The sequence below is a fragment of the Euprymna scolopes genome, chromosome 45, assembly GCF_053919585.1.
Source record: "Euprymna scolopes isolate OS-2025 chromosome 45, ASM5391958v1, whole genome shotgun sequence".
Classification (NCBI taxonomy): domain Eukaryota; kingdom Metazoa; phylum Mollusca; class Cephalopoda; order Sepiida; family Sepiolidae; genus Euprymna; species Euprymna scolopes.
This window is the reverse complement of record NC_136526.1, coordinates 67,276,574-67,301,857: the sequence shown is the minus strand read 5'-3', so window position 1 is coordinate 67,301,857 and position 25,284 is coordinate 67,276,574. Positions and strand designations below refer to the sequence as shown.

The window sequence follows — 25,284 nt, the reverse complement described above, 5'->3', positions numbered from 1 at the left end:
AATGAAAATGTCATAAGAGATAAGGCCACCTCAACTTCTCCCTCACAGTACAGGCCATTAAGTCTCCTGTGCACCATGAGTAAGTTGCTGGAATCTGTGTTAAATAGAGAAATAGTCAACCATCTTAGAAAAATAACCTTCTTAGTGACACTCAATATGGTTTCCGTTCTGCTAGACCTACAGCAGATGTGCTTACAGTTATATCTCATAGGATTAGCGAATCTCTTGACGGAGGCTACCTTTCTAGGGCAATTGCTCTTGACATATCAAAGGCCTTTGATAGAGTATGGCATAAAGGTTTACTTCACAAGATTTCCAGCTACGGTATAGCTGGAAATGTCTTCTCAATTATTAAATCATTTCTCTCTGATAGGTTCATAAGAGTAGTGGTTGATGGGCAGAAATCAGAAGCTCACAGTATTAATGCTGGAATCCCTCAAGGGTCCATCCTGGGCCCAACTCTTTTCCTGATCTACATTAATAATCTTCCAAATCACATCCTTACATCATTCGTAGACATCTATGCCGATGACACTACTATCTATGGTAACACATCTAAGACCGTAAACGACCAAGTTCTCTCTGATTCTCTCTCCTCTGATTTTGAGCAAGTGGTACAATGGGGAAAGAGGTGGCTTGTTACTCTTAATGCATCTAAAACCAAGCTTTTATCTTACATCATCAACGCTCTGATCCCCATCTGGCATCAATTGAAATGAATGGCTCTCGTCTTGGGGAGGCTTCATGTTTTGACAAGCTTCTGGGCTTGACCTTTACTCCTGATCTTAAATGGAACACATACATTAAATCCACTGCCAAGGCCGCTGGGATCCTTCTATCGATCCAGTAGATATCTCACTGCTAATGCAATTCTGTATCTATATAAGAGCCAGGTACATCCAAGGATGGAGTACTGTTGTCACATCTGGGCAGGAGCTGCTAGAAAGGACTTATCCTGCGTTGAGTTCAAAATAGACTTCGTAGCCTTGTGGGGGATGTCCTTTTCTCTTCACTGCAACCTCTTTCTCACAGAAGAGATGTTGCGAGTTTGTCTCTGCTTTATCGTTATTTTCATGGCAGGTGCTCGGCTGAGCTCTATTCTATGGTCCCCCCTCGCCAAACTTTCACAAGAAACACCCGTCTAGCAGAAAACACTATCACTAGTTTCCCCCACTCTTTATCTGTGCCTAAACCTAAGCATAGATTTTATGAGCAAAGCTTCTTTCTTAGAACTGCATGCCTATGGAATTGTCTTCCGTTTTTCTGCTTTCCAGCTGACTACAATATGGTTGTCTTCAAGTCTAACGTAAACAAGTTTTTGATAAGCTGTTCCATATAAGTTAACAAATTTATCGAATCTCCATTACTAACAGTTACTATATTGTCCAATTTCTACTGTACACTCTTTAACCCTTATCCTCGAGAGGCCTCTTGGCCTTTATAAGTGGGGATGCCTATGCAAAAAAAAAAAAAAAAAATTTTTATAAATTAGGAAAAATATCAAAATATAAGGCCAGCATACCATTTTTTATTAATTGAGTAAAATATCATGAAAGATAAGGTTTTCACAACTATTCTATAAAACAAAATATAAAATATAAGGCCACCACAACTTTTTATAAATTAAGCAAAATATTATAAAACATAACACCGTCACACCTATTTTATAACTTAGGAAAAATATCATAAAATATAAGGCCACTACAACTTTTTTTATAAATTGAGCAAAATATCAGAAAAGATAAGTCACAATAATTATTTTATAAATTAAGGAAAATATCATAAAATATAAGGCCAGTGCAACTATTTTATAAATTGAGCAAAATATTTTATAAATTGAGCTAAACATGTAAAAGATTAAATGACAGCAATCTGTTTTATAAAAGAATATTTATAAATTTAATAGAATATCATAAAATTTGAAGTAACTACAAAGTTATAGAAATTGAACAAAATATTATGAAAAGAGTGAGCCACGGTTTTTCCTAATGGAAAATAAGTTGGGAAAATGTCATAAAATATTAATCCATAACAACTTTTTAAATAATAAATTTAATATAAATTAACCAAAATATCATAAAATCTTTAGCAATACCAATCACCATCATGTCTTTTATTTACCCTCTTTTTTCGCCCATGATTATACCCTTTTCTCTGATTTTCATTGGCCAACCCCTCCTAATTAACCCTGCTACATCAACTGTTCTACATTTATTAATCCAAGAACTTTCATTCATACATTTAAAATAACCATACCATCAAAGTGTCCTGTTCTGCACATATCTCTTTATATTCTACAGACTGAGGTCAACAGATCTGAAGCTGTCTTTAAAACTCATATTAAACTTCCATAATTCTCATATCATTCCTCACCATGCAACACATATCCTTAACCCTCATTGATCAGGTTTCACCATTATACATCATCACACTGGACATACACATGCCTGATAGATTCTTCCCTTGGTCAGTAATGATAACGTTCTGCTGTTTAATAATGATAAAATTCCCTGGATTTGTCTCATTCATTTTTAATACACTAGCACCTGCTTTTGTGATGTGTATAGCTGTGAGTAGCAATTCACTTCTGTTTGCCTGAATCTCGTTAATGAGTAAGAGTATGCACACAAGATGAAGAAAGCTTGAATGTGAGTCATTGGAGACTCCTTTTCGACCCCCTGACCAAAGGCATAGGGTGGGGGTGAGAAGTGGTAGCATATGTTCTTGTTTTTTTTTTAAGTCCAGTTGGATTAAGAAATCTGATTTTGTTGACCAGCTCACTATTCTTTATAAACTTGGTCAATTTGACGTAGGTGTTGGGTGAAAATACTTTCAGTTAACACGTTATTGTGAAAACTAACTTGTGTTCAAAAGTGAAGAGAAGAGCGAATCCCAAAGAAGTGGAGAAAGGGTAGCTATTAGAGCTATTTGCCTTTTAGCATTCACTTGAATCACACCTAAATCTCGCAACACTTTTAAATTTGCTCTAATGTTATTACGAAAATAACAAAACTTTAGAACAATCTCACTTGCTTCTCCCATCAAAATATATTTTCTCCACATTTGAGTTCGCATCTATCTCCATTGTCTTACAATTCTTACACACAAACTGGTTATCGTCTCTAGACCTGTAATTACATTCTTGTGTGCCCAATGCTTACAAATACCACAAAAAAAAACTGCATCCGATTCCCTTTCTATAAACTGAGCAGAGAAACTTTCATCTTTCTAGGGGATTATTTGATGGAACACCACATCACATAAAGGGTGTGCCCAGCATGTCAACATGAGTGCTCAATCCATGACAAAATGACCTCCTCAGATGACAAAGCCCCACTTCTATACAGAATGACCATATGAAGAAAGCTCCTCTGAGAATGATGCACACAAAGACCCAGAGAAGGAACAGTTCAATGATGCAACAGATGGAAGCGCCTCTGAGGAAGTTCCTGGGCCTGTACCATTAAGACGAAGCAGGAAAAAGCGGCCTACCCAACATTGTCATTTGTGTGGTCTTGAGATCAGAGAGGAGTGTGATGAACATAAGCAGAAATCATCAAGAATTGCATGCCTTAGTCATGTCTTATAAAAAACTGATACCAGCATCATGTTGAGTCATTTTGTTCGAGAGAATGTTCTGTTGAATCGTTAGAGGTATTTGGGTTTCAGTTTTGAGTAGAAGGCTTTTTGGCATCTAGGAACCCCAACAGTGAAAAGGTGCGATTTTGCTGCTTGTTAGGTTAATCGGGAGTATGCATGCTGAGGACATACAAGTGCTATGAGTTCATCAGAGCACATTTCATTAAAGTACTTGTAAAGCAGGCACATGGATGCAATATTGCAGTGATGCAACAGATATTGAAACTTTTTTTTTTTTTTACATGGTGGTCACCACTTATCAAGGTCTGGAAGCCACTCGGGGATAAGGGTTATTGCGTGTACAGTAATCAATAGGATAATATCATAGTAATCGTTAGTAATGGAGATTTGATGAAGTGTCTTACTTAAGGGGGCAGTTTATCAAGAATGTGTTTATGTTGGACTTGAAGACATCCAAGTTGTAGCCAGGTGGGAAACAGACAAACAAAAGATAGTTCCACAGGCGTGCACTTCTAAGAAAGAAACTTTGTTCATGGAAACTTTGTTCATGTTCTTCGTTTTGATTTAGGCACAGATAAAGAATGGGGAAAATTGTGGTTTCAGCTAGATGGGTGTTTTTCATGAAAGATCGGCGAGGGGAGACCAGAGATTGGAGTTCAGACGAGCACTTGCCATGGAAGTAACAATAAAACAAAGACAGGCTCGCAATGTCTCTTCTGTGGAAGAGAGGTTGCAGGAAAGAGAAAAGGGCATCCCCCACTAAGCCACAAAGTCTATTTTGTACTCTTTCAAGGCAGGATAGGCTGTTTTTAGCAGCTCCTGCCCAGATGTGGCAGCAGTACTCCATCCTTGGACGTATTTAGCTTTTATATAGATAGAGAATTGCATCAGCAGTGAGATATCTTCTGGAGCGGTAGAAGGATCCTACCATCTTTCCAGCAACCTTGGCAACAGACCTGATGTATGTGTTCCATTTCAGGTCAGGAGTAAAGGTCAATCCCAGAAGCTTATCAAAACATGGAGCCTCCCCAAGACAAGAGCCATCCATTTCAATTGATGCCAGATGGGGATCAGAGTGTTGATGATGTAAAGATAGGAGCTTGGTTTTAGATGCATTAAAAGTAACGAGCCACTTCTTCCTCCATTCTGCACTCAAGATCAGGGGAGAGAGAATCAGAAAGAATAAGAGAGAACTTTGTCATTTACGGCCTTTGATGTGTTGCCATAGATGGTTGTGTCATCAGCATAGATGTCAACGAATCCAATAATGCTGGACCTATTAGGTTGGTGACTCTTTTTTGAACTCTGTCTAAAAAGGAGAGACTAGTGGTAATTGTACCAACCCAAATGTAGTAACAATAATTCATGCATAGGCTAATTGTGGTTTTGTAGAGGTGTAAGTGTCTTTTTTAATAAGTAAAATAAAAACATTTCAACATATGATGTACATATAATGTACTAGCAGGGAGACCTGATGTTGCCCGGGATTGAATGATGATCAACCAATGTTTCACACTCCCAAATTTTTATTGCCATCGAAATCGATGAAATCACCCATTTTTCAATCAACTTGATTGATTGCCTTCTCTAATTGGGGACCCACTGCGATGCACCAGGAGGAATCTTCACATGCCTCCCCGCAGTGACTTAATCCACAATACATTTTAGTGTACATTGCACTGTAGAGAATCTACTGTTGATTTTATAAAATTATTTTTTATATATAATGGCTTGAATTAAAATTTAAAATGCAAAACGTCAAGTATCATGCTTCAATTGTGCTTTAAACAGAAACATTCATTTCGAACATGCTCCCGTCATATTAAAGAACCTACTGTTGATTTTATATGTGGGGCCTTTCGGCTTGTGCAGTTATAAAATTTCTCAAATACACTTGTGATGTTAGGCTGTGTAAGGTGTTAACTTTGGTCAAAATCGGCTGTTCATTCTTTCATCAAATTATTTTGATTGTCGATTATCAATACTTATAGAAGACATTCTGATAAAAAAAATCTAAAAACATTGCAGGTTTTAAAATGTGCTTAAAGGCAAAAACATTTAAATAAAAAAAAATAATGTACAACCAATTTTTGCTGCTTAAGAAATAACCAAAAGAGAACTGAGACATTTAGAAAAAAAATTGACTATAGTGCTTGAGTGAGCCCTACATTTTATATAAAATACAAGCAACAAAATTCAGATTTTTTTTTTTTTTTTTTTTTTTTTTTTTATTACATTTTCACCCCAAACAAGGCAAATTGCCACTTTGGTGTAGGGGGCTACTATCAGGGGCAACAACTACTGGGGTACTATGTAGGGATTTGGGCAGCAAGGTGTCGGTTCACGTTACACTTGAACTTCTGCACGTCAGTACTGTTGGGGAAGCAGGGACCTGGAATGGAATTCCAGAGTCTTGCGGTTCTGGGGAAGAAACTATTGGAGTAAAAAGATCTTTTACATCTAGGGACCTCTACAGTGTGGGGGTGGGATCTAGTAGCCTGTCGGGTTTGTCGAGGGTGCTCGCGTCGTGGGGGCACAAGTGATTGCAGTTCATCAGAGCATTCACCACTAAAATACTTGTAGAACAGGCAGAGGGATACAACATTTCGTCGATGGGACAGAGGCTGAAGCTTAGATGCCAGTTCAGGGCCTATCAGATTTGCGACTCTCTTTTGAACCTTGTCAAGGAGCGAGAGACTAGTAGCAGATGCACCAGCCCAGATGTGGCAGCAATACTCCATACATGGGCGAATGGTGGCCTTATAGAGGTACAGGATACTTTCGGGTGTTAGTAGTTTTCTAGCACGGTAGATAGAGCCTACCTTTCTTGCAGCGGCCCTGGCAATGCCTTCAATGTAATTGTTCCAACTCATGTTTCCTGTGAACGTTAGGCCAAGGAGTTTGAAAGATGGACTCTCAGATAAAGGGTCGTTGGCCATTGCTATTGGTGGTAGAGAGGGTTTCTTGTAATTATTGAATGAAACTAGTTTAGTCTTGGCAGCATTGAACGCGACCAACCACTTTTGTCCCCATTCCACTACAGATTGGAGGTCTTCCTCTAGTGTTTCTGCCATTTCTTTAGAAATGTGTTCATTCGTCTTCCTGTCGTGTCTGCCATAGAGTGTAGTGTCATCAGCATATATACCCATCTCAGAGGCAATGTTGTCGGGGAGGTCATTTATGAATATCAGGAACAATAGAGGTCCAAGGATAGAACCCTGGGGCACTCCCGCATTTATATCATATTGTTTAGATGTGCGACCGTCGAGGACTACCTGGATTTTTCTCTTATCTAAGAAGGATTTAATTATGTTAAGTATTCTACCAGTGATACCGTAAGATCTAATCTTCCTGAGGAGACCCTCATGCCATACCCTGTCAAAAGCCTTAGATATATCTAGAGCTACCGCTCTGCCTTCCCCCGCTTTGTCCAGTGATTGGTATATACGTTCAGAGATCACGGTGAGGATGTCTGCTGTGGAACGGGCTTGTCTAAATCCATATTGTTTGTCAGTCAGTAGTTTAGCATCTGTAAGATGATGGACTAGAGCATGGTTAATTATGGTCTCAAATATTTTGGCAAAAAGTGGGAGGAGGCTAATGGGGCGATAATTTGATGGGTCTGTTCTTTCGCCAGAATTCTTGAATACTGGTACAACAGAAGCAGTTTTCCAACAGCCCGGAAAGCAAGCTTCATTAAGACATTTGTTGTAGAGTTTGGAGAGAACTGGAGCTACTTCGGCTGAGCACTTTTTTAATAGCACAGCTGGGATAAGATCGGGTCCACATGCTTTTGAGGTGTCAAGGTTTTTTATGATAGCATGCACCTGAGCAGGGGTGGTTTTCAGATCGTCTAGTGTGGCGTCTGTCCGCATAGGAAAGTCAGGTAGGGGGTGGTTGGAAGGGTCCAGTGTGGAGTTTGAGGCAAACCGACTGGCAAGCATGTTAGCCTTGTCGGTTGCTGAGGAGACAACCTCGTGATTGTTGGTTAGTGGGGGAATTGTTGATTGCCCATTATTTACTACACTGTTGTAGATTTTCCAGAAGTCTCGAGTTCCTAGTTTTTGTGCTTCGATGCGCTTTTTAGTGGTTTCCGTAAATTCTCTCTTAGCTGTCGCTATTTCTTTCTTAACGTTATTTCTAGCTTCTATATACTTCAGTCTGTTTGAACTGGACTTATGTCGGTTAAACCTACGGTATGCATGCTGCTTTTGAGTAATGGCAGTTGCACAAGTCGACGTAAACCATTGGGGAGAGTGGGGCTTACTATAAAATTTCCGCATGGGAACATGCGCTTCGATTGCAGTTTTGAACCAGTCAGTGGTCTCGTTTGCACACTGTTCAGCAGGGAGAGAGAAAATATTTTTCCATGGAGCATCTCTAATTAGTTCCCTGATGGCTTCCCAGTCAGCCTTATTATAATATCTCGTTGTTTTGAGCACTGGCTCTTCAGTTTTGGGACTAGAGTTTAGGGCGATTTCAACCATTATCACTGCATGATCAGCGTTCCCGAGTGGGCTGTGGGCCTTCGCTATGCAGTCATCGGGAACTGTGGTCAAAAACAGATCTAGAAGTGATGCGTGTTGTTCTTCCTGGTCAGGGAAACGGGTTGCGCTAATTACTCAACTGGACTTACAAAGCTTGGAAAATTGCGCTAATTACTCAACTGGACTTACAAAGCTTGGAAAATATATTTTCAAAGTTTAAGGGGGGGGGGAAATATTTTCAAAGCTTCATTTAAAATGCTACGTTGTATGTAACTAAAGTGAGGAGACAAGTAAATATAAACATAGGGTAATGGTTTTTAGAAGGTAAGATAAATGTGGAAATCGATTCCTTTTATATTAATATTCCTTTTCCTTTTCTTCACACATTTTGATGGCAAATTCATTTGTTACATACGAATCAAAATTTGGAAAAAGTTTTAAGAAAAGTGCACATTTTCAGAAACTTTCCAAAAAGCTGTAGCATTGAAAAAATTCAAATCGATCACTACAACATACATGATAAAAGAACGAAAGAATGTATTAACACATGAGATTCTTAGCTTTACGATTTGTACATTTTACTTACTTTCTAAAAACCATTACGAGATCAATTCCATCTTGAACCAAGTTTCTAATCAAATAATCTTAACGAGCTTAACTTCACAGATACAATAATCAGCATAGCCAACTTTATTGCCAATAAAGTAGTTTGTATAAAATAATTCGATATCTCATTAACATGCCTGTTAAGTGAACCAAATATTTTGAAAATTATAGCAAAATAGCATTGTCAATAAGATTTTTGTTGGACAATGAAGAACCCGAAATAGCAGAAACTTGGATAAAATTTTTTAGAGCACATGACAGAACAAAAAAGTTATAAATGGCCATGTACATGGGGAACAGAAAGAAGTCATCAACCAATTTTGGATTATTGTATTTATTGCGGACTATTATCCTCATCTTTTCTTAGTAGATGAGAATAATAGTCAGCAATAAATAAAATTAATATATAATACTCATCTCAATAATGAATTCCAATTAAATAATACAATTTTGGATAGTTTGATACGTGAAGACATTTTATTGATGAATTTTATGAAATGAAAGAAATGATTTTAAAAACTATAGGATAATTGAATGAACCAAATTCTTGGTACTAAAACAAAAAATTATTGAACTTATCAGCAAATATCTATGCAGACTAAATGCCACAAGTAAATATTGTAAATTTTATCGTCACGTTGAAGAAGGTATGACTGGCAAAATCATATTCATTCAATTCAAATTAGCAGAAGGTATGTGCAAAACTTTGTATTGAGTTAAAATGTGAGAACAACTGCAGGTAAAATAAATACAGTTAGAAACCTGAAATGACTTAATACAAGCCTGAAATAACTTAATACATAAGGAGTTAAATGAAAACTTTTTCAAAAGAGAAATAAAAATCTACATAAAAGTATGGCTACATACACAATAAACCAAAAACAAAATTTTAATCCAAATATTGCAACTTAATGTAAAAAGTATCGAAATAATAAAATTAAAATAATTTCAAGGAAATAAAAGTAAATGGCGTCAACTTAAAAAAGCAAGTAAATACTGGAAGTGAAGTAACACTTTTTTGGAACGATTTTCTTTCTTAACAAAAGTTGCAAATATTGCAAAAACATTGGCATTCTGTAAAAGTGCTTTTGAAACAAAATCCATATTATAGTTGTCGACCATGTAAAATATAGTCTAATAGAATCTGATTTATTCAATATCATTAGCACACACTTAATGAAAATCTGAACTTAAGACAGATATATAAAATCAGTCAAGATGCAATAGCAATTCATCATATTTCAAAAGCCGGAACCTCCCTATCTATATGCAACCAGAGGTATGTAACTATGTAAAATGGTGTAATAAGGTATTCTCAACTGATGGAAGCAAATGTATTCTGAAATCCTTTGAGTATGTATGTGGATGCTTAAGTTGCTGGGAGAAATGGCAAATAATGTAAATAAAGGGTGAACAATAAAAGAGAAATGGAATGATGAAAAATAATTAAAAGCGAAAGAATGGAGAGGGAAAAGAAGTGAGAAAGAGAGAGAAGAGAAATGGAAAGAGCAAGAGCGTCTATTATGATATCACAATGTATCCTGAAATCCCTTGTAAAAATTGAAGGTCGAGAAGTTGATTTTTTTCTTTATTGGTTCAGTTACAGTTGCAAGGTTTTGTTAATATTGTAAAACATGCAAAAATATTGTAAATAAGGATGTTTTGTAAATAATTATACAATTTCTTCAAATCAAATACATGTTCTATAAACTACTTATAAATATTCTTTTAAAATATCTCATTTTCACAATCGGTTCAGGCTATTAAATGTACAAACTAATCAAATGGGCCTAGTATTTATAATAATTGTTTCCATAATAAAAGTACATATTAACATGCATGTTTGTGGGAGAGAACATGAATACTAAACGCTGTGTCCTCCAGTGTTTAAGGTTTCTCTGTACAAGGGTTTGTCAGGACAACCTGACATGATGATACTCTTCCCTATAAATAGACCCTGACTAAATATTCAAAATCACATCATATTCTCAGCCCAAATAAGATCTCAGTATGGATAACACACAGTGACTTATACGAGGAATGGTGCACCTTCTCCAAATGAGGTTGCCAACAGTAACAGCACTAAACTGGATACTCCACCAGACTAGATGGATTCTTGTCCAGGAATCCAGTAAGACCAGGAGACGACAAGAAAGATATATGATAATATATTCAAATGGTCAATGGGGAGAGAAAAATTAATATTCTTAACTTCTTTACTAACTCAGTGTTTGAGAGGTCAAGGAGAACTTTAATGGAATATTCAAATACCCATGTATATCATATAGAGATCAAGTGTTAGCCCCTAGGAAGGGACCCCTTGATTTCTGAAGTAAAATGTAACAAAAAATAATCTCAGATGTTTGCATGTCGTTTACATGGACACATTATGGTTAAATTTTACATTGCTTATAAAACTGCTAAACTGGCAGGATTTTCTGTTATAGGAAGTGAATGAGCTTTTTTATTGAATAACAGACATTTTATGACTGCATGAAATTGTGAAACAATGAAATCAGTAGAAAATGTTTGTGAAATGCAGATTCAATCAGCAGATTGACTATTAAACCAATCATGATAGATGAAAACAAACAAAATCGACTGCAAACTCTTGAAAAGATTTCACTTAGAGAAACTCAAGGCTACAATGCATGAAGGGCTTCATCTTTTCACACATTGAAAAAGATTTTAAAGGAAGGTCAAGAGAAGGATGTCTTTTGTCACACACTCTGTTCAATATATTCTTGGAAAGAATAATATCTGAGGCATTGAAGAATCACAAAATAATCATTTAAGATAATAGAACAGAAACTCTTCAACCTTCGCTTTGCAGGTAATATTGTTGCTAGGGCTGGTTGTGAAAAAGTACTTGTCCAGTTCATTTGTAATATCAATAGTGCCTTCAAGCTATTTGAGATGTAGATAAAGACACTCAAAAGACGAAGTTACTGGTCAGCAACACTTCAAAATCAATACCAACATCATATTAAGTTGAGGAGAAAAATTAAAAAACTGTGGGCAAATTTAAATAACTGGGATGTCTGACCAAGGATAAATGACAGAAAATCTTAGTCAGCATAAGACATTCAATAACAGAAATGTCAAACCTAAAAACAGTTATATCAAGGAAATCTTTCTTGCTTTTATCAAATGTAAAACTGACCTGAACACTTGGTCAATCCATATTTCTATATGAATGTGAAATATAAATGCAAAACAAGGTAGAGAATTCATTTGAGATGAGGTGCTATTGTATAATCATGTCAATTACAAGGACCATATGAAGAACTATGTTCGCAAGAGTTGTGTCATTAATGCAACCAATTTACACCTTCCACTTCTTTCAAACTTCTTTAGAAAAAAGATTAACTGGTTTGCTGTGAGATTGAGTGAACAGATGAAGGTTGCCTTTTAAGGCATGATGAATAGTGAAAAAAAATTGGCCATCAGGAAAAAGGTGGGAGAGCAACATCACAGAATATGGATGAAATATATGTCCTATCTTAGAAAGCTTGTCTGATAGGCCTAAAAAACAAATCTGAAACTAATGAATTGAACCACAATATAATGTAAGAACAATTATATCAAATATGGAGGGTGGTGTGACTATCTGGAAAAGTTAAAAAGTTTAGCAGAACTGCACGAAAAACTATTGAAAAAATACTATTACACAATAATAAAGCTTTTTAAGATGTAATAAAAGATTGGTATTCATCCATGAATGATTTCAAACGAAAATACCATATAATTAAGAGTTTGTATGAATAATAATTACTCAAAATATGTTCACCTTTACAAGAAACTAATCACATATATGAACATCTTAAAGAAGCCACGTCAAGTGGCTTGTTCAAATTCTGAAGAAGCCCTTCACTTTTCTGAAATATGATCATTGAATCGCTCACATGCTCTCACATAACTTATCATGAAGTGATTATACTTACCTAACGTACTTCCCAACTTCCGGTGTGTCTGCTACCGGAAGCGGCGACAAGGCAAATCAGTTTCTTTGCTTTTTCTCTCACACCTATATTTCCCCTGTGTATGTATTCTTTTTTAATTACGTTTTTCCACTCGTTCTCTTATTTAATAAGCATTGAAAATTTTTTCAATTTTATTTTAATTAAGAATTATTATTGATAAAACTTTTTAAAATATTTTAAAACTATTTGGGGAATATTATGTGTTGGATACGGTTTTTTAGGATGTTTAAAATTTTATTATTTTGATTTCAATAATTTAATTTTTATACTTTCATAAACATATATTTATTATATAAATTCAAATAAAAAACTTATTTTTAAAATTTAAAAAAAAATTGATTTTATAATTTCATAAACATATTTCTTATAAAATTTCAAATAAAATAAAAACTTTTAAAAGATGCTATTAAAAGTGAAAATAAAGACTAATTGTGTTATTTTTATCTTTTTATAATTTCGTTCATTTTTATTGCATATTTTTCAATAATTTATATTTTATTTCAATAAATTGCTTTACAATAGAAATATTGAAGCACAATAAAAGTTAAGGATATGATATGTCTTGTCATTATTTCCAGTAGCAGCCATGCCAGAAGTTAGAAAATATGTTAGCTGACTATAACTCATGATGCTCCTACATAATATATTTTAACTAGAGTTAATGAATTCACATTGCCATTTCAAGCCTCAATCTAACCCTAAAAATATATATTAAAACCACAAATGTAATATTTCTTTGCATCTCTAAGGTATTAGAAGTTCGCATAAGTCTTTAGTTCAATGCTTTTAATTTCTTCACGCCATTACAGTTTATAGGCCACAATTCAAATTATTGTTTCTATGTTTTGTAAGAAGAAATGCTTTCAAAATCACTCATCCACATCGACTTGTTTACTAGCAACAACAAAAATTTCGATGCTAAGATATTTGGTGACGTAAGCAAATGAATAAGATTCATGAGAAACTCTATAAGAAGTGAAACAAATGAAGTCTTATTGATATCACCTGAATAGTTCTACTTTGTGAGTGTCAGGACCAATCTCAGATTGTCGGTTGACCTTTGAGCAGCACTATTTCACCATGAACATTGTTTTTATGATAGAAATATGAAAACGTATGAGAAATCGCTCATGATAGAGAATTTCTTTTAAAGTTTAGTACTTAACAAACAGAGATGAGATTGTGTTTAATGGTGGTATATTATCCATCATCCTCAATGAACAAACTTTAGTATAAACAGTGGGCCGTCTCTGAAATGTATATTAATTTTTAAGAGAATTTAATCCCCCCAAAAAAGAATGTTTCTTCATGAAAGTGTTTTCACATGAAATAACCACAAAATGGTTTATTTGCTATACGCTATAGAAATAAACACTATGTAAGAATAAATATCTCTTAAATCTACTTGTAAGTTCTGTCCGTTTTTAGCACTCAATAAAATTTAATCCTTAATCATTCTTATCAACAATCTATTTGCATCTGACAATAAACTTTTAATGCCAACTTCATAAAATTCCTTTGAACATTTTGAACTGCAAAATAGAAGTGAACTCATTTTCAGTGTTTTTTTCAAGTAATCCATTCAAATGCTTAACGCAAACTTCTGAAGATTTCTGGTAATCCGTTGGAGCTAAGTCTGAGGAATATGGTGGGTAATGAACGTTTTCCTAGATGTTTGGCTTTTTGTGCAGTTTTCATATCGTATCATCATGATGGAAGATGATTATAAACTTTTGAAAGATGGAAGATATTATAAAGAATATTAAGGATTGCAGTAACGATTAAATAAACCTGATACTGTCGGGTTTTTGTTTTATTGAACCTTAAAAACAGACAGAATTGTTCTTACAAATGAACATATTGAAGGTGCTATTCCCAAAAGAAATATCTTGTTTTAATCCAGCGTTTGTGCTTATTAACTCTTGTAAACTGAAAAATAAGAAATACCCTTTTTCCCTTATTTTGTGTGCCTGTCATCTGTTTTAAGAAATCTAATATATAAATCTGTCTGCCTCTATATTTTCAAACTCTATCTCCTTCGAAACCAAAAGTCGCAGAGAAGCGGTAGAGGCCTCAAATGAATGGATTTTTTTACAAGCTGTTCTTTTATGGATCTTTAGTTGGTTAAAATTGTTTTTAGGAGGAGGTCAAAAATGGGTCAAAATGGAAAAGAAATTATACATTATAAATCCTGACTAAATATTCAAAATCTAATATACAAAAGGTCTGTCTCCATATTTTCAAGCTTTTTCTCTTCCAAAACTAAAAGTCGCAGAGCAGCGCTAGGAGCCTCAAATGATTGCATTTTTTACGGGCCGTTCTTTTATGGATCTTTAACCGGTTAAAATTGTTTTTAGGAGGTCGAAAATGGGTCATTATTTTTAATTTTTAATCACTTTATATGCATGTCACGTTTTGAATGCTACAGTTTCGGTTTAAATTAAAATATCATATTTAAGCGCATTTTACTACCCAAGAAAAGCTGGGTGCCCCCGCTAGTACAGTTATAAATTAGTCTTTCTTCAAAAGAAAAATTCTAGAATCACACAAAAGATTTACCTGCTCTTTGAGTAATGAAGTATTCAACAGTTGCATTACATCCAATGGTTAGATTGGCTAATGGCAAATCCATGGTATAATCCAACGTAAGGTTTAGTCCTTGGTGGTCAGAAGAGTTCTGTCCATCAATTAAGGTAACATCCACAGCCGATGATGATGGGGTGGTTTCCATAGAAGACTTATTGCTGGTAGATAACAGCGTATCCGGCGAAGGTGTCTGGGCTGAAATGGTAATTCCAGTTTTAAAGTGAGGCTTTGGGATGGGTGTTATCCATGTATGTGGTAGCCGAGAGGAACCGAAAACTGGTACAGAGACAGTAGATGATGCAAGCAAGTGATGAGATGTGCTGACAGAAGGTGGATTCATAGGTTTTTCTTTTGACAAAGTTCTGTTGTCTATAATGTCACTTAAATGAATACCTAAAAGTAAAGAAAACACAAGAAACATTATCTGAAAAGCAGCCAAGTATATATTTTTTGTCAAAACAAAACAAAGGCTAAAAAGAAAAATTGAATAAAACATTTAGACATAATCAAAGAATTGCTAGGTTCTCTTTTTACACTTGAATTTATTTTGATTAATTTATGTGTAAAAAATGTAAAACAATATAGATGGATGAAAAGTCAGATGTGAAGAAACTATATTTGGATAGCAAAGCTACTGATATTGTTTACAAATTGTGTTATCTTATCTTATAGGTGCACAAGAAGAAGATATGAGAGTAATTGCAATAGTTAAGACTGGATAGAGTAAGTTTGCCATTACTAATTACTAACCATCTCAGCATTATCATTCTTGACCAAAGGAAGAGTTGATCAGGCATGTGTATGCAGTGTACTGATGCATGCAAATGACAATTAGTCAATGAAGGTTGAGGATATGTGTTGCATGGAGAGAAAGGATATGAGAATGATATGATGGATGATAGATGTAGAACAGTTGAGATGACAGGGTCATTTGACAAAGGCCAAAGTAAGCATAGGAGATAAGGATGGACTTGAGAGAAAGAGGACTAAATGAAGACCTGACTTGAGATATGTTAGTTGGTAGTCAATTTCTATAAACCTTCCGACACATGCCAGCATATAAAACGTTTAATCAAAAAAGAAGAAAAAGATGATGATTAATCGATAAGCACAATAAAATTGACTCACCAAAATGAAATGACATGGGAGTATAACCGATGACAGACTAATGTTCTGTCACAAGAGTGATTCAAGCTATCAATTCCACCCACAGGATGAAGTGCTGATTTTATCAATGTTTAGGCATAGAAAATAGGTTTATTTACTACTAAAAGTACTAAATAAAGCTTGGCATGGATAACAAAATAGAAGAGTTAAAACAACATAGTGTGTAAAGTCTTTTGTTTAAAACTTCACTCTCTATGCAAACAGTCTCAGTCATGTTAGTTTTTAAAAATTTTCTCTATTTCACTTTCTCTCTTGCAATTGGTTCACAAATTGGTTAAAAAATTGGTTCTAAATAATATAAAGATTTTCTATTTTCATTTTTAAGCATTGGCAACTGGAGATCTTTGAGATTCACATTGATTTTGTTGTTTTGCTTTTGTTCACACAGTGTGCTGACCCATGATGTGACTCAAAGTTCAAAGACAGAAAGAAGATATCCAAGTGGACCATTGCTTGACAGGTACCAAGCTGTTTCAATCAATCAATACCCAACAAATGACGCCATAATCTCTTTCTTCGTCATAGCTTTCTGGACGACAATAGAAGAGACGAGTAGAGGGAAAGAGCAACATGAGAAAATCTGATGTATTTTGAAATAAAAGCAGTAATCGTTTCTTTTTTTTTAATTCGCTTTTGGAATTGCATATTTTTACAGTCAGAATTTACATGATATTACATTAGAGTTTAACTCAAGCTCCATCTTGTCTATCATATAGGGCAAATTCCACCCTCCCTCAAAATGTACCCATAAAATCATTAATAAAATTTATGATTATTTATCCAGTTATATTTGGTACAGATAAACCTTAGTCTGTGCCTGAATTGTCTACCAAGTTTCAATAAAAAATTTCCAACAGTCTTTGTTGTTTTTCATTGTTCAATATGCAGTGACACTCTGTTGATAGTCTCATCAGTAGGAGGAGGTGTGATCCTGAATAAGCTTACCATTCAGCAGACTATAACCACTCAGATCTTAAGTTAATTCTTATCTCAAAGATAATGTCTACCAAAACAATACCCAGATGATTCTTGAACTCGAGAGCATCATCACAACCCAAATCAAAGCAATGCCAAGAAAGGAGTGTGACAGTTATTGAAATTTTACATATCATATCTAAGTGTGCTTTTCACTGAATAACAATAAAATAAAGACTGTTGGATATTCATGATTGTATCTTGGTGAAGAAGTCATGAACAGACGGAATATTATTTGTACCAAGTATGATTGATTGCAGAAAGAATTGTGAATTTTATTAATGATTCCATAAAGGAGGAGGAGCATGTGGTGGGGGTGGGGGGTCACCTTGTACTTTATAATAATCTGAGAATTTCAAACGGAAGACTTTATAGAGTCTACATACGAAAATGCTATTTCTTGTACTTGCACATGACAGACTGACAAAAATGCTATTTCAAACTTGTACATGACAGACTGACAAAAATGCTATTTCAAACTTGTACATGACAGACTCCAAAAAATGCTACTCCAAATTTGTACATGACAGACAGTAGTCCAAATGATCTAAATAATACATATGAAAAGGCTATTTCAATAGATGACAGTCAGACGAAAATCCTATTTTAAACATAAGCATGACAGACTAATGAAAATACTATTTCAAACTTACACATGACAAACTGACAAAACCGCTGTTTCATGAAAAGTTGACCATCAAAGTCACTTATAGGAATGTTACACGACACGGTGAAAATAAAATATGTTCCTTCAAGCTGTATGGTTAACGATTTCAAACTGAAAACAATCAACAAAATGATGCGTTTAGATGCAACGACTTTTGCAACATTTTTTATTTTTTTTACTTTATTAAATGAACTAAACAAGTGCACATCAAACTTATAATGATTGATTACTGATATTGTAAAATCTTTATTATACATTATTTGTGGCACATAACAGTATATATACAATTCTTTTTGTCTGTCCGTCAATTCCCCCCCCCCTTTTTTTTTTTTGGAAAGTACTGAAGGGATCTAGTTAGATATTTTGTATGTTATGATAAGGTGCAACAAACTAAGTATTATCGCATCTGTTCAGTGCACGGTTAGAGAGTAATAGTGATTAGTATTAAATGCATAAAATGGCACAAATTTAATCATATTCAAACATCAATTTAGTATAAAACATACATTACGAGTCAGTGGGCTATAAACTTTACCCGTTTTTAAGGGGCTAAAAGGTTTAGTGTATATATATATATATATATATATATATATATATATATATACTTTAAGCTTTATGGCATTGAAATGAACTACATTATAGGTTGGCGAATCTAATGGTCTCAAGTCTTTTTGTTTATTTTTTACATAGAAGTCATTACTTATCAAGGCTCAGAGGCCACTCGAGGATAAGGATTATAGAATGTACAGTAGTCAATGTGATAATATTGTAGTAATCGTTAGTAATGAAAATTTGGTAAATTGGATTACTTAAGGGGCAGTTCATCAAGAATTTGTTTATGTTGGACTTGAAGACAACCAAGTTGTAGTCAGCTGGGAAGCAGACAAATGGAAGAGAGTTTCACGTAAATATTCATATAAGACAATTCCAGCAAAATAAAATTGCTCAATATACTAGACAGAGCAAATAAAATTAGAGTTTATATGTTCAAATTTCAAATTTATATATATATACTAGACTACCCGTGACCCGTTGGGTCAGTATGTTATATTAGCTATGGAATTCATGTGTGAGCGTGACACTTGTGACATAAAGAAAATAGGGTTTTTTTGACATAACAGAAACATTTCTATGAAAGTATATTAAAATGAAAAAAGAATATAGATATATTTCTATGAGTCGTTCTGTTTATTATAATTGATTATTTTTGAAAAAATTTTTTACAGTTACTGAATTATAAGTGGTTGACCATATTTATAGGTAAATGTGCATTGAACAGATACTATAATACTTATAGTTAAATTCAAATTTTGATATATCTGCTTTTTTTTTTTACATCGTTCATTTCTGTATTACGTTTAAATTATTTTAAACCCCACTCTTCCCATGTTAAATAATAATTTCGAAATAATAACGTTAATATTTTAGCGTCCTAATTGTTCTTTTGTTTTTTGTTTATTTTAAACCCCACTCTTCCCATTTTAAATAATAATTTCGAAATAATAACGTTAATATTTCAGCGCCCAATTGTTCTTTTGTTTTTTGTTTATTTTAAACCCCACTCTTCCCATGCTAAATAATAATTTCGAAATAATAGCGTTAATATTTCAGCGCCCAATTGTTCTTTTGTTTTTTGTTTATTTTAAACCCCACTCTTCCCATGCTAAATAATAATTTCGAAATAATAACGTTAATATTTCAGCGCCCAATTGTTCTTTTTTTTTTTTTTTCGCGTTTAAATTATCCAAATAAACAATTGTTAATACTGTCTGCTTTTTTTTTTTTTTTTTTACATCGTTCATTTCTGTATTACGTTTAAGTTATTTTAAATCCCACTCTTCCCATGTTAAATAATAATGTTAATATTTCAGTGCGCAGGTAATGCGCGCATGCGCAACCGGATGTCATAAACCGGAAAGTGGGTTACATACATCGTTACAAGGTCATTTGAGTTTTATAATTATATAGATATATATACCCAGCATAATTACGTTGACACACCAGTTCTCGCCAAATCACTGAAGTTAAGCAAGGATGAACCTAGCCAGTATCAGATGGGTGACCATTTGGGAAGGCTAGGTGCTGTATGTACTGTGCCAAGACATAGGAATTTCCAGGTTGGTATCTGGAGGCACGTTTAATTCACTGGGAGAGATGCACCCCTAGTCTTCATTAAGACATTCATCTAGAAGAAAAACTTTTATGTAAATACTTGAGGTTTACTGTTTACTCTGTCTTGTGGCAGCCATTGCACCAACAAAGATTAGCAGTTATACCAAAAATGTATTGTTGGTTCTGCACAAAGCCTTCACCACTATAAACAAATTATCTGTATGGATTTCATAGTAACTTAGTTGTGGCAGAGCTTACACATCGAAATCAGCAGGAAGGTCCATTATACATACACACACACACACATATATATATATATATATATATATATATATATATATATATATATATATATATATATATATATATATATATATTCCTATAAATTTGGGGTTTTTGTGTACTGATATTCATAGTGAAAACCCTTTTTCTATTTATTTAAAAAGAAAACACATCTTTGTTATATATGTGTCATGGAATTGCATTCATCTGCAAAAGACTTAGCTAATTTGCATATTCTTTTAAACATTCATTTTAATTAATTTCCATCTTATGGGATGATCATCTGATCAACTACTAGCGGGGGGGGGGTACCCGGTGCTGCCCGGGTTTTTGGAGGTGTAAAAGAAAAAAAAAGTGTTAGTAGGGAGGGAGGCTCGAACCCATGATGAACCAGAAGGCAAAAAAGAAAGTGAAAGAAAACATAACATCTTACCGCTACGCTACGAAGCCATAAGAAGTGAAAAGCATTCAAATTTAGCGATGTCAATCAAAATGTTAACTTGCAGAAATGAATGTTAGCTAGAGGCCAGTTCAGCTTTCCGCTGTTTCCTTTATTTGTTTGTTTCCCCACGATGTTGGGGAAAACCAACTCCCAACAAAAAGGGAGTGTCCAAATGAATAGCAATTGTCTGATATGAAGGGTTTTCCCCAAATTGATCAAAGTTGATTGCATTCTGGACGTCCCGGCCGGGAAGCTGCCTTTACTTTCGATTCAGTTTTGCTTTTATACGAAAAAGCCAAACAAACACGGGAGAGGAAGGAATAGCTTTAATTTAATAAAAGTCAAAGTAAATAAATGTAGATACAATGTGTGTTCACAAATCGTAGATATGTGGATATTATAACCTAGAGAGTATATAAAAAGTTCTAAAACATAGTAACCTCCCTCGAGAACCCCGGTGAAAAAAGCCTTTGCTGGAAATACAAAAACATGCGCGACTGTTTTGTCGTTTATATATATAGATTACATGTAATTATATTCAGGCAGATATTCTACATAAAATAAAGTCTATATGTATTAATTTGGCAAAATAAAGTTTATATGCATTAATTTAGAAAAATTAAGTTTATATGCATTAATTTGGCAAAATTAAGTTTATATGAATTAATTTGGCAAAATGAAATTTATATGCATTAATTTGGCAAAACAAAGTTTATATGTATTAAATTAGCAAAATGAAGTTTATATGCATAAATTTAGCAAAATAAAGTTTATATCAATTAATTTAGCAAAACGAAGTTTATATGTACTTATTTGGCAAAATGAAATTTATATATATTAATTTAGCAAAATGAAGTTCATATGCATAAATTTAACAAAGTAAAGTTTATATGCATTTATGTAGCAAAATGAAGTTTATATGCATTAATTTGGCAAAATGAAGTTTATATGCATTAATTTGGCAAAATAAAGTTTATATGTATTAATTTGGCAAAATAAAGTTTATATGCATTAATTTAGCAAAATAAAGTTTATATGCAAATTTAGCAAAATGAAGTCTATATGCATTAATTTCGCAGAATAAAATTTATATGCATTAATTTAGCAAAATGAAGTTTATATGCATTAGTTTGGCAAAATAAAGCTTATATGCATTAATTTAGCAAAATAAAGTTTATATGCATTAATTTGGCAAAATAAAATTTATATGCATTCATTTAGCAAAATGAAGTTTATATGCATTAATTTAGCAAAATTATCCAGATAATCCAATATTTAAAATCAGTTATTTTCAAAACAATTTACACATTCTTGTGCCATTAATTATTGTTTTTCTTAAAGAAAATACAGATGCTTATTTAGGCGAGTGATCAACTTACTTGTTCTCATTTGTTTTTGATTAAACTCATTTATTTTTTTTAAATCAACTGTTTATACAAAAGTATTCTAGTAACACAAAAAAGAGACATTAGACATTACAAGACTCGAACGTTTGCCTACAAAAAGGTAGTAATTAACCGCTATTTTAACAATAAAACTTGAATATCAATCAAAAAAGGGCACCGTTATACACAGCATCCTTTTTTTCTTTTTGTAAAACGAAAAATACAAGCAGTCAATGTAAGTGTGACATCATAATTATTGTTTTTAGACAGAATTGAGAATATAAGGCTAAAATTAAAGTAAAAAATAATGCATCAAAGTTTATAAATACTGAAAATAATAATGAAAATATAAAAACATATTTGAAAGAAAGGAAAGCAAAGACTAAATCTTAGAAATTAGAAAACCCATCATCAAAGAGAAACAGAAAAATGGAGAAGATGCAAAAATAAAATTTTTTTAAAATCTGAAACTCCTTTCTCAAATGGTTTCACATTTTGATTTTTGTACTTTTTTTTTGTTTTAAATCAAAATAATCATGTCTAGAAACGAATTTCTAGCAGGCGATAATCCTTGTATGTAACACCTACATAGCAAACTGAATCCCCCTATAAAATATTAGCACTAATTTGGTCTAACACATATTTTGAATCATTTACGGATTTGCTCTTTAATTAATAAAGCAATCCAAAGATTTTCTCAAATAAAAAGGAAATGAAAGCATTTTATACCATGGTGAAATAATTCTTGTGGAATATCAAATATGAAATTTACATGACAAGCTGAAACACTTTCTAAAAATTGAACGCATAATTTTTTAAGAATTCCTTTCTAATCTGTAGAGGTGGTGTTCAATCGAGAGCATTGTGAAGCATTATGAAAAGAAAACTGACTAATAAAAGAGTAGTAGTTGAGGGGGCCAAGTATTGCACACGTTTCAAAAAAATGCGAATCCTTTAAATTTCTGAGGTTGGATAATACAAAGTAAATTGTTGGATCGATAATATTAATAAAATTAAATAATAATGTTGGATAAAATGGATTAGTAGGTGTAAATAACATTGTTGGATCAATAATATTAATAAAATTAAATAATAATGTTGGATAAAATGGATTAGTAGGTGTAAATAACATTGTTGGATGAATAAGATTATAAAAATTAAATAATAATGTTGGATAAAATGGATTAGTAGGTATAAATAACATTGTTGGATCAATAAGATTAATAAAATTAAATAATAATGTTGGATAAAAGGCATTAGTAGGTATAAATAACATTGTTGGATCAATAGGATTAATAAAATTAAATAATAATGTTGGATAAAATGGATTAGTAGGTATAAATAACATTGTTGGATCAATAATATTAATAAAATTAAATAATAATTTGCATAAAATGGATTAGTAGGTATAAATAACATTGTTGGATCAATAAGATTAATAAAATTAAATAATAATGTTGGATAAAATGGATTAGTAGGTATAAATAACATTGTTGGATCAATAGGATTAATAAAATTAAATAATAATGTTGGATAAAATGGATTAGTAGGTATAAATAACATTGTTGGATCAATAAGATTAATAAAATTAAATAATAATGTTGGATAAAAGGCATTAGTAGGTGTAAATTCAAATTTACAAGTACAAGAAACAAATATTTAAAAGGGGTTAAAATTAAAATGGCATCAATATTCCAAATTATATAAATTTTTCAAAAAGAGGGTTAAAAAGTGTGTAAAAGAAAGATAAACCTTTTTATACTAAAATATTAGTATTAATCAAGTTATTTGGGGTACGTTTTTTAATCTGTCAAAACCTGAGAAATAAAAAAAAATGAGAATAAAAACAGAAAATAAACGATTTATTTTCAACAAAAAGAAAAAAATGAAACTGATGAAAATAGAAAACAAATGGAATAAGGGAGGGGAATAAATAAATTTAAAAAAATAATGATATAAGTTGTTGCAAAGTAATTTATCAGATGATACAATAAGAAAAAAAAAGGCCAGACTCACTGGTGTCTGCACTTTGGTTGGGAGGTGGTGGTCGTGGTTTCATATTGTTTATGTAATCCTCAAAGAGCTTTTGTCCTTCTGCTGATGAAACATTGTACAAGGGTATGACACTGTCGTAAAGAGTGCCTGTCTGGTCCATTGGGGCTGACGGCCGGCTATTATTGTTCGCTTTGTCTATCAGTCTACGCAGATCATCTGTTATGAAGGCAACCACAACACTGAAAGAACACAGGAAGTTGCAGAGCAACACTAGCAAAGCTAACTTCATACTATCTTCCAGCCTGGAACTTGTTGACCCCATAAAGTTGCTAATTACCCGACCAACAACGCCAACCCTTGCCATTACTGTCAATCCGGACTCTTCAACTCACGATAAAAGGACATTCTTTTTGCCATTATTCCACTATTTGCTTACGTTGGGATTGTCGAATTGTTCTTTCCTTCTCTTTTCTTGCTGCTCTTTCGTTGAGTAGATCTTTATCCTTTCTTTTGTTTTTCTTGAAGAAGCTTTTCTTATTCTTTCTACTTTAAATCATTCTTCTATGTCTTGAGAGTTGTCACACTTCTCTCTCTCTCTCTCTCAATACAAATGCGCATATGTATATATGCACCTCTGCGTATGTACATGTCTGCATGTGTGGACACAGGTAGACATACGTGCGTGTTATATGGCCGTGCGTTCACTGCTACCTTTGACAAGTGTCCCAAGTAAAAAAGTTAATGGTTCTTAAACGAGGACGGTCTAAGGTTACATTAACCACAGCCACATACAACAACAGCAGTGACGACGACGACGACATCATAATAATAAAAGTAATGATAATAAAAATACAAAAGAGTTGACATAAGTTCTACGCAGAGATCTATACAAGCAGCACAAAATACAACATAAAAGAAATCACACAACATTTTGATTTATGTGGGAGACATAGACAAGAAAATGACTTTGTGTATCAGGGTTACAACGTTGACAGGC

The 25,284-nt window shown here is 33.4% G+C and overlaps 1 protein-coding gene across 3 annotated transcripts in view; it reads right to left on the bottom strand.

The window, feature by feature from the left end:
* LOC145269870 (uncharacterized) overlaps positions 1-25,084 on the bottom strand; it is a 161,160-nt gene extending 136,076 nt beyond the window's left edge. Inside the window, exons 1-2 of one of the 3 annotated variants that reach the window (XM_080125612.1) lie at positions 24,309-25,084; positions 15,236-15,655 (exon numbers count right to left, since the gene is read on the bottom strand). In XM_080125612.1, coding sequence (XP_079981738.1) covers positions 15,236-15,655; positions 24,309-24,651 — 763 coding nt within the window. In that variant the 5' untranslated portion in view covers positions 24,652-25,084. The remainder of the gene's footprint in view (positions 1-15,235; positions 15,656-24,308) is intronic. The other 2 variants (XM_080125614.1, XM_080125613.1) reach the window with 2 other exon arrangements.
* Between the last annotated feature and the right edge of the window lie 200 nt (positions 25,085-25,284).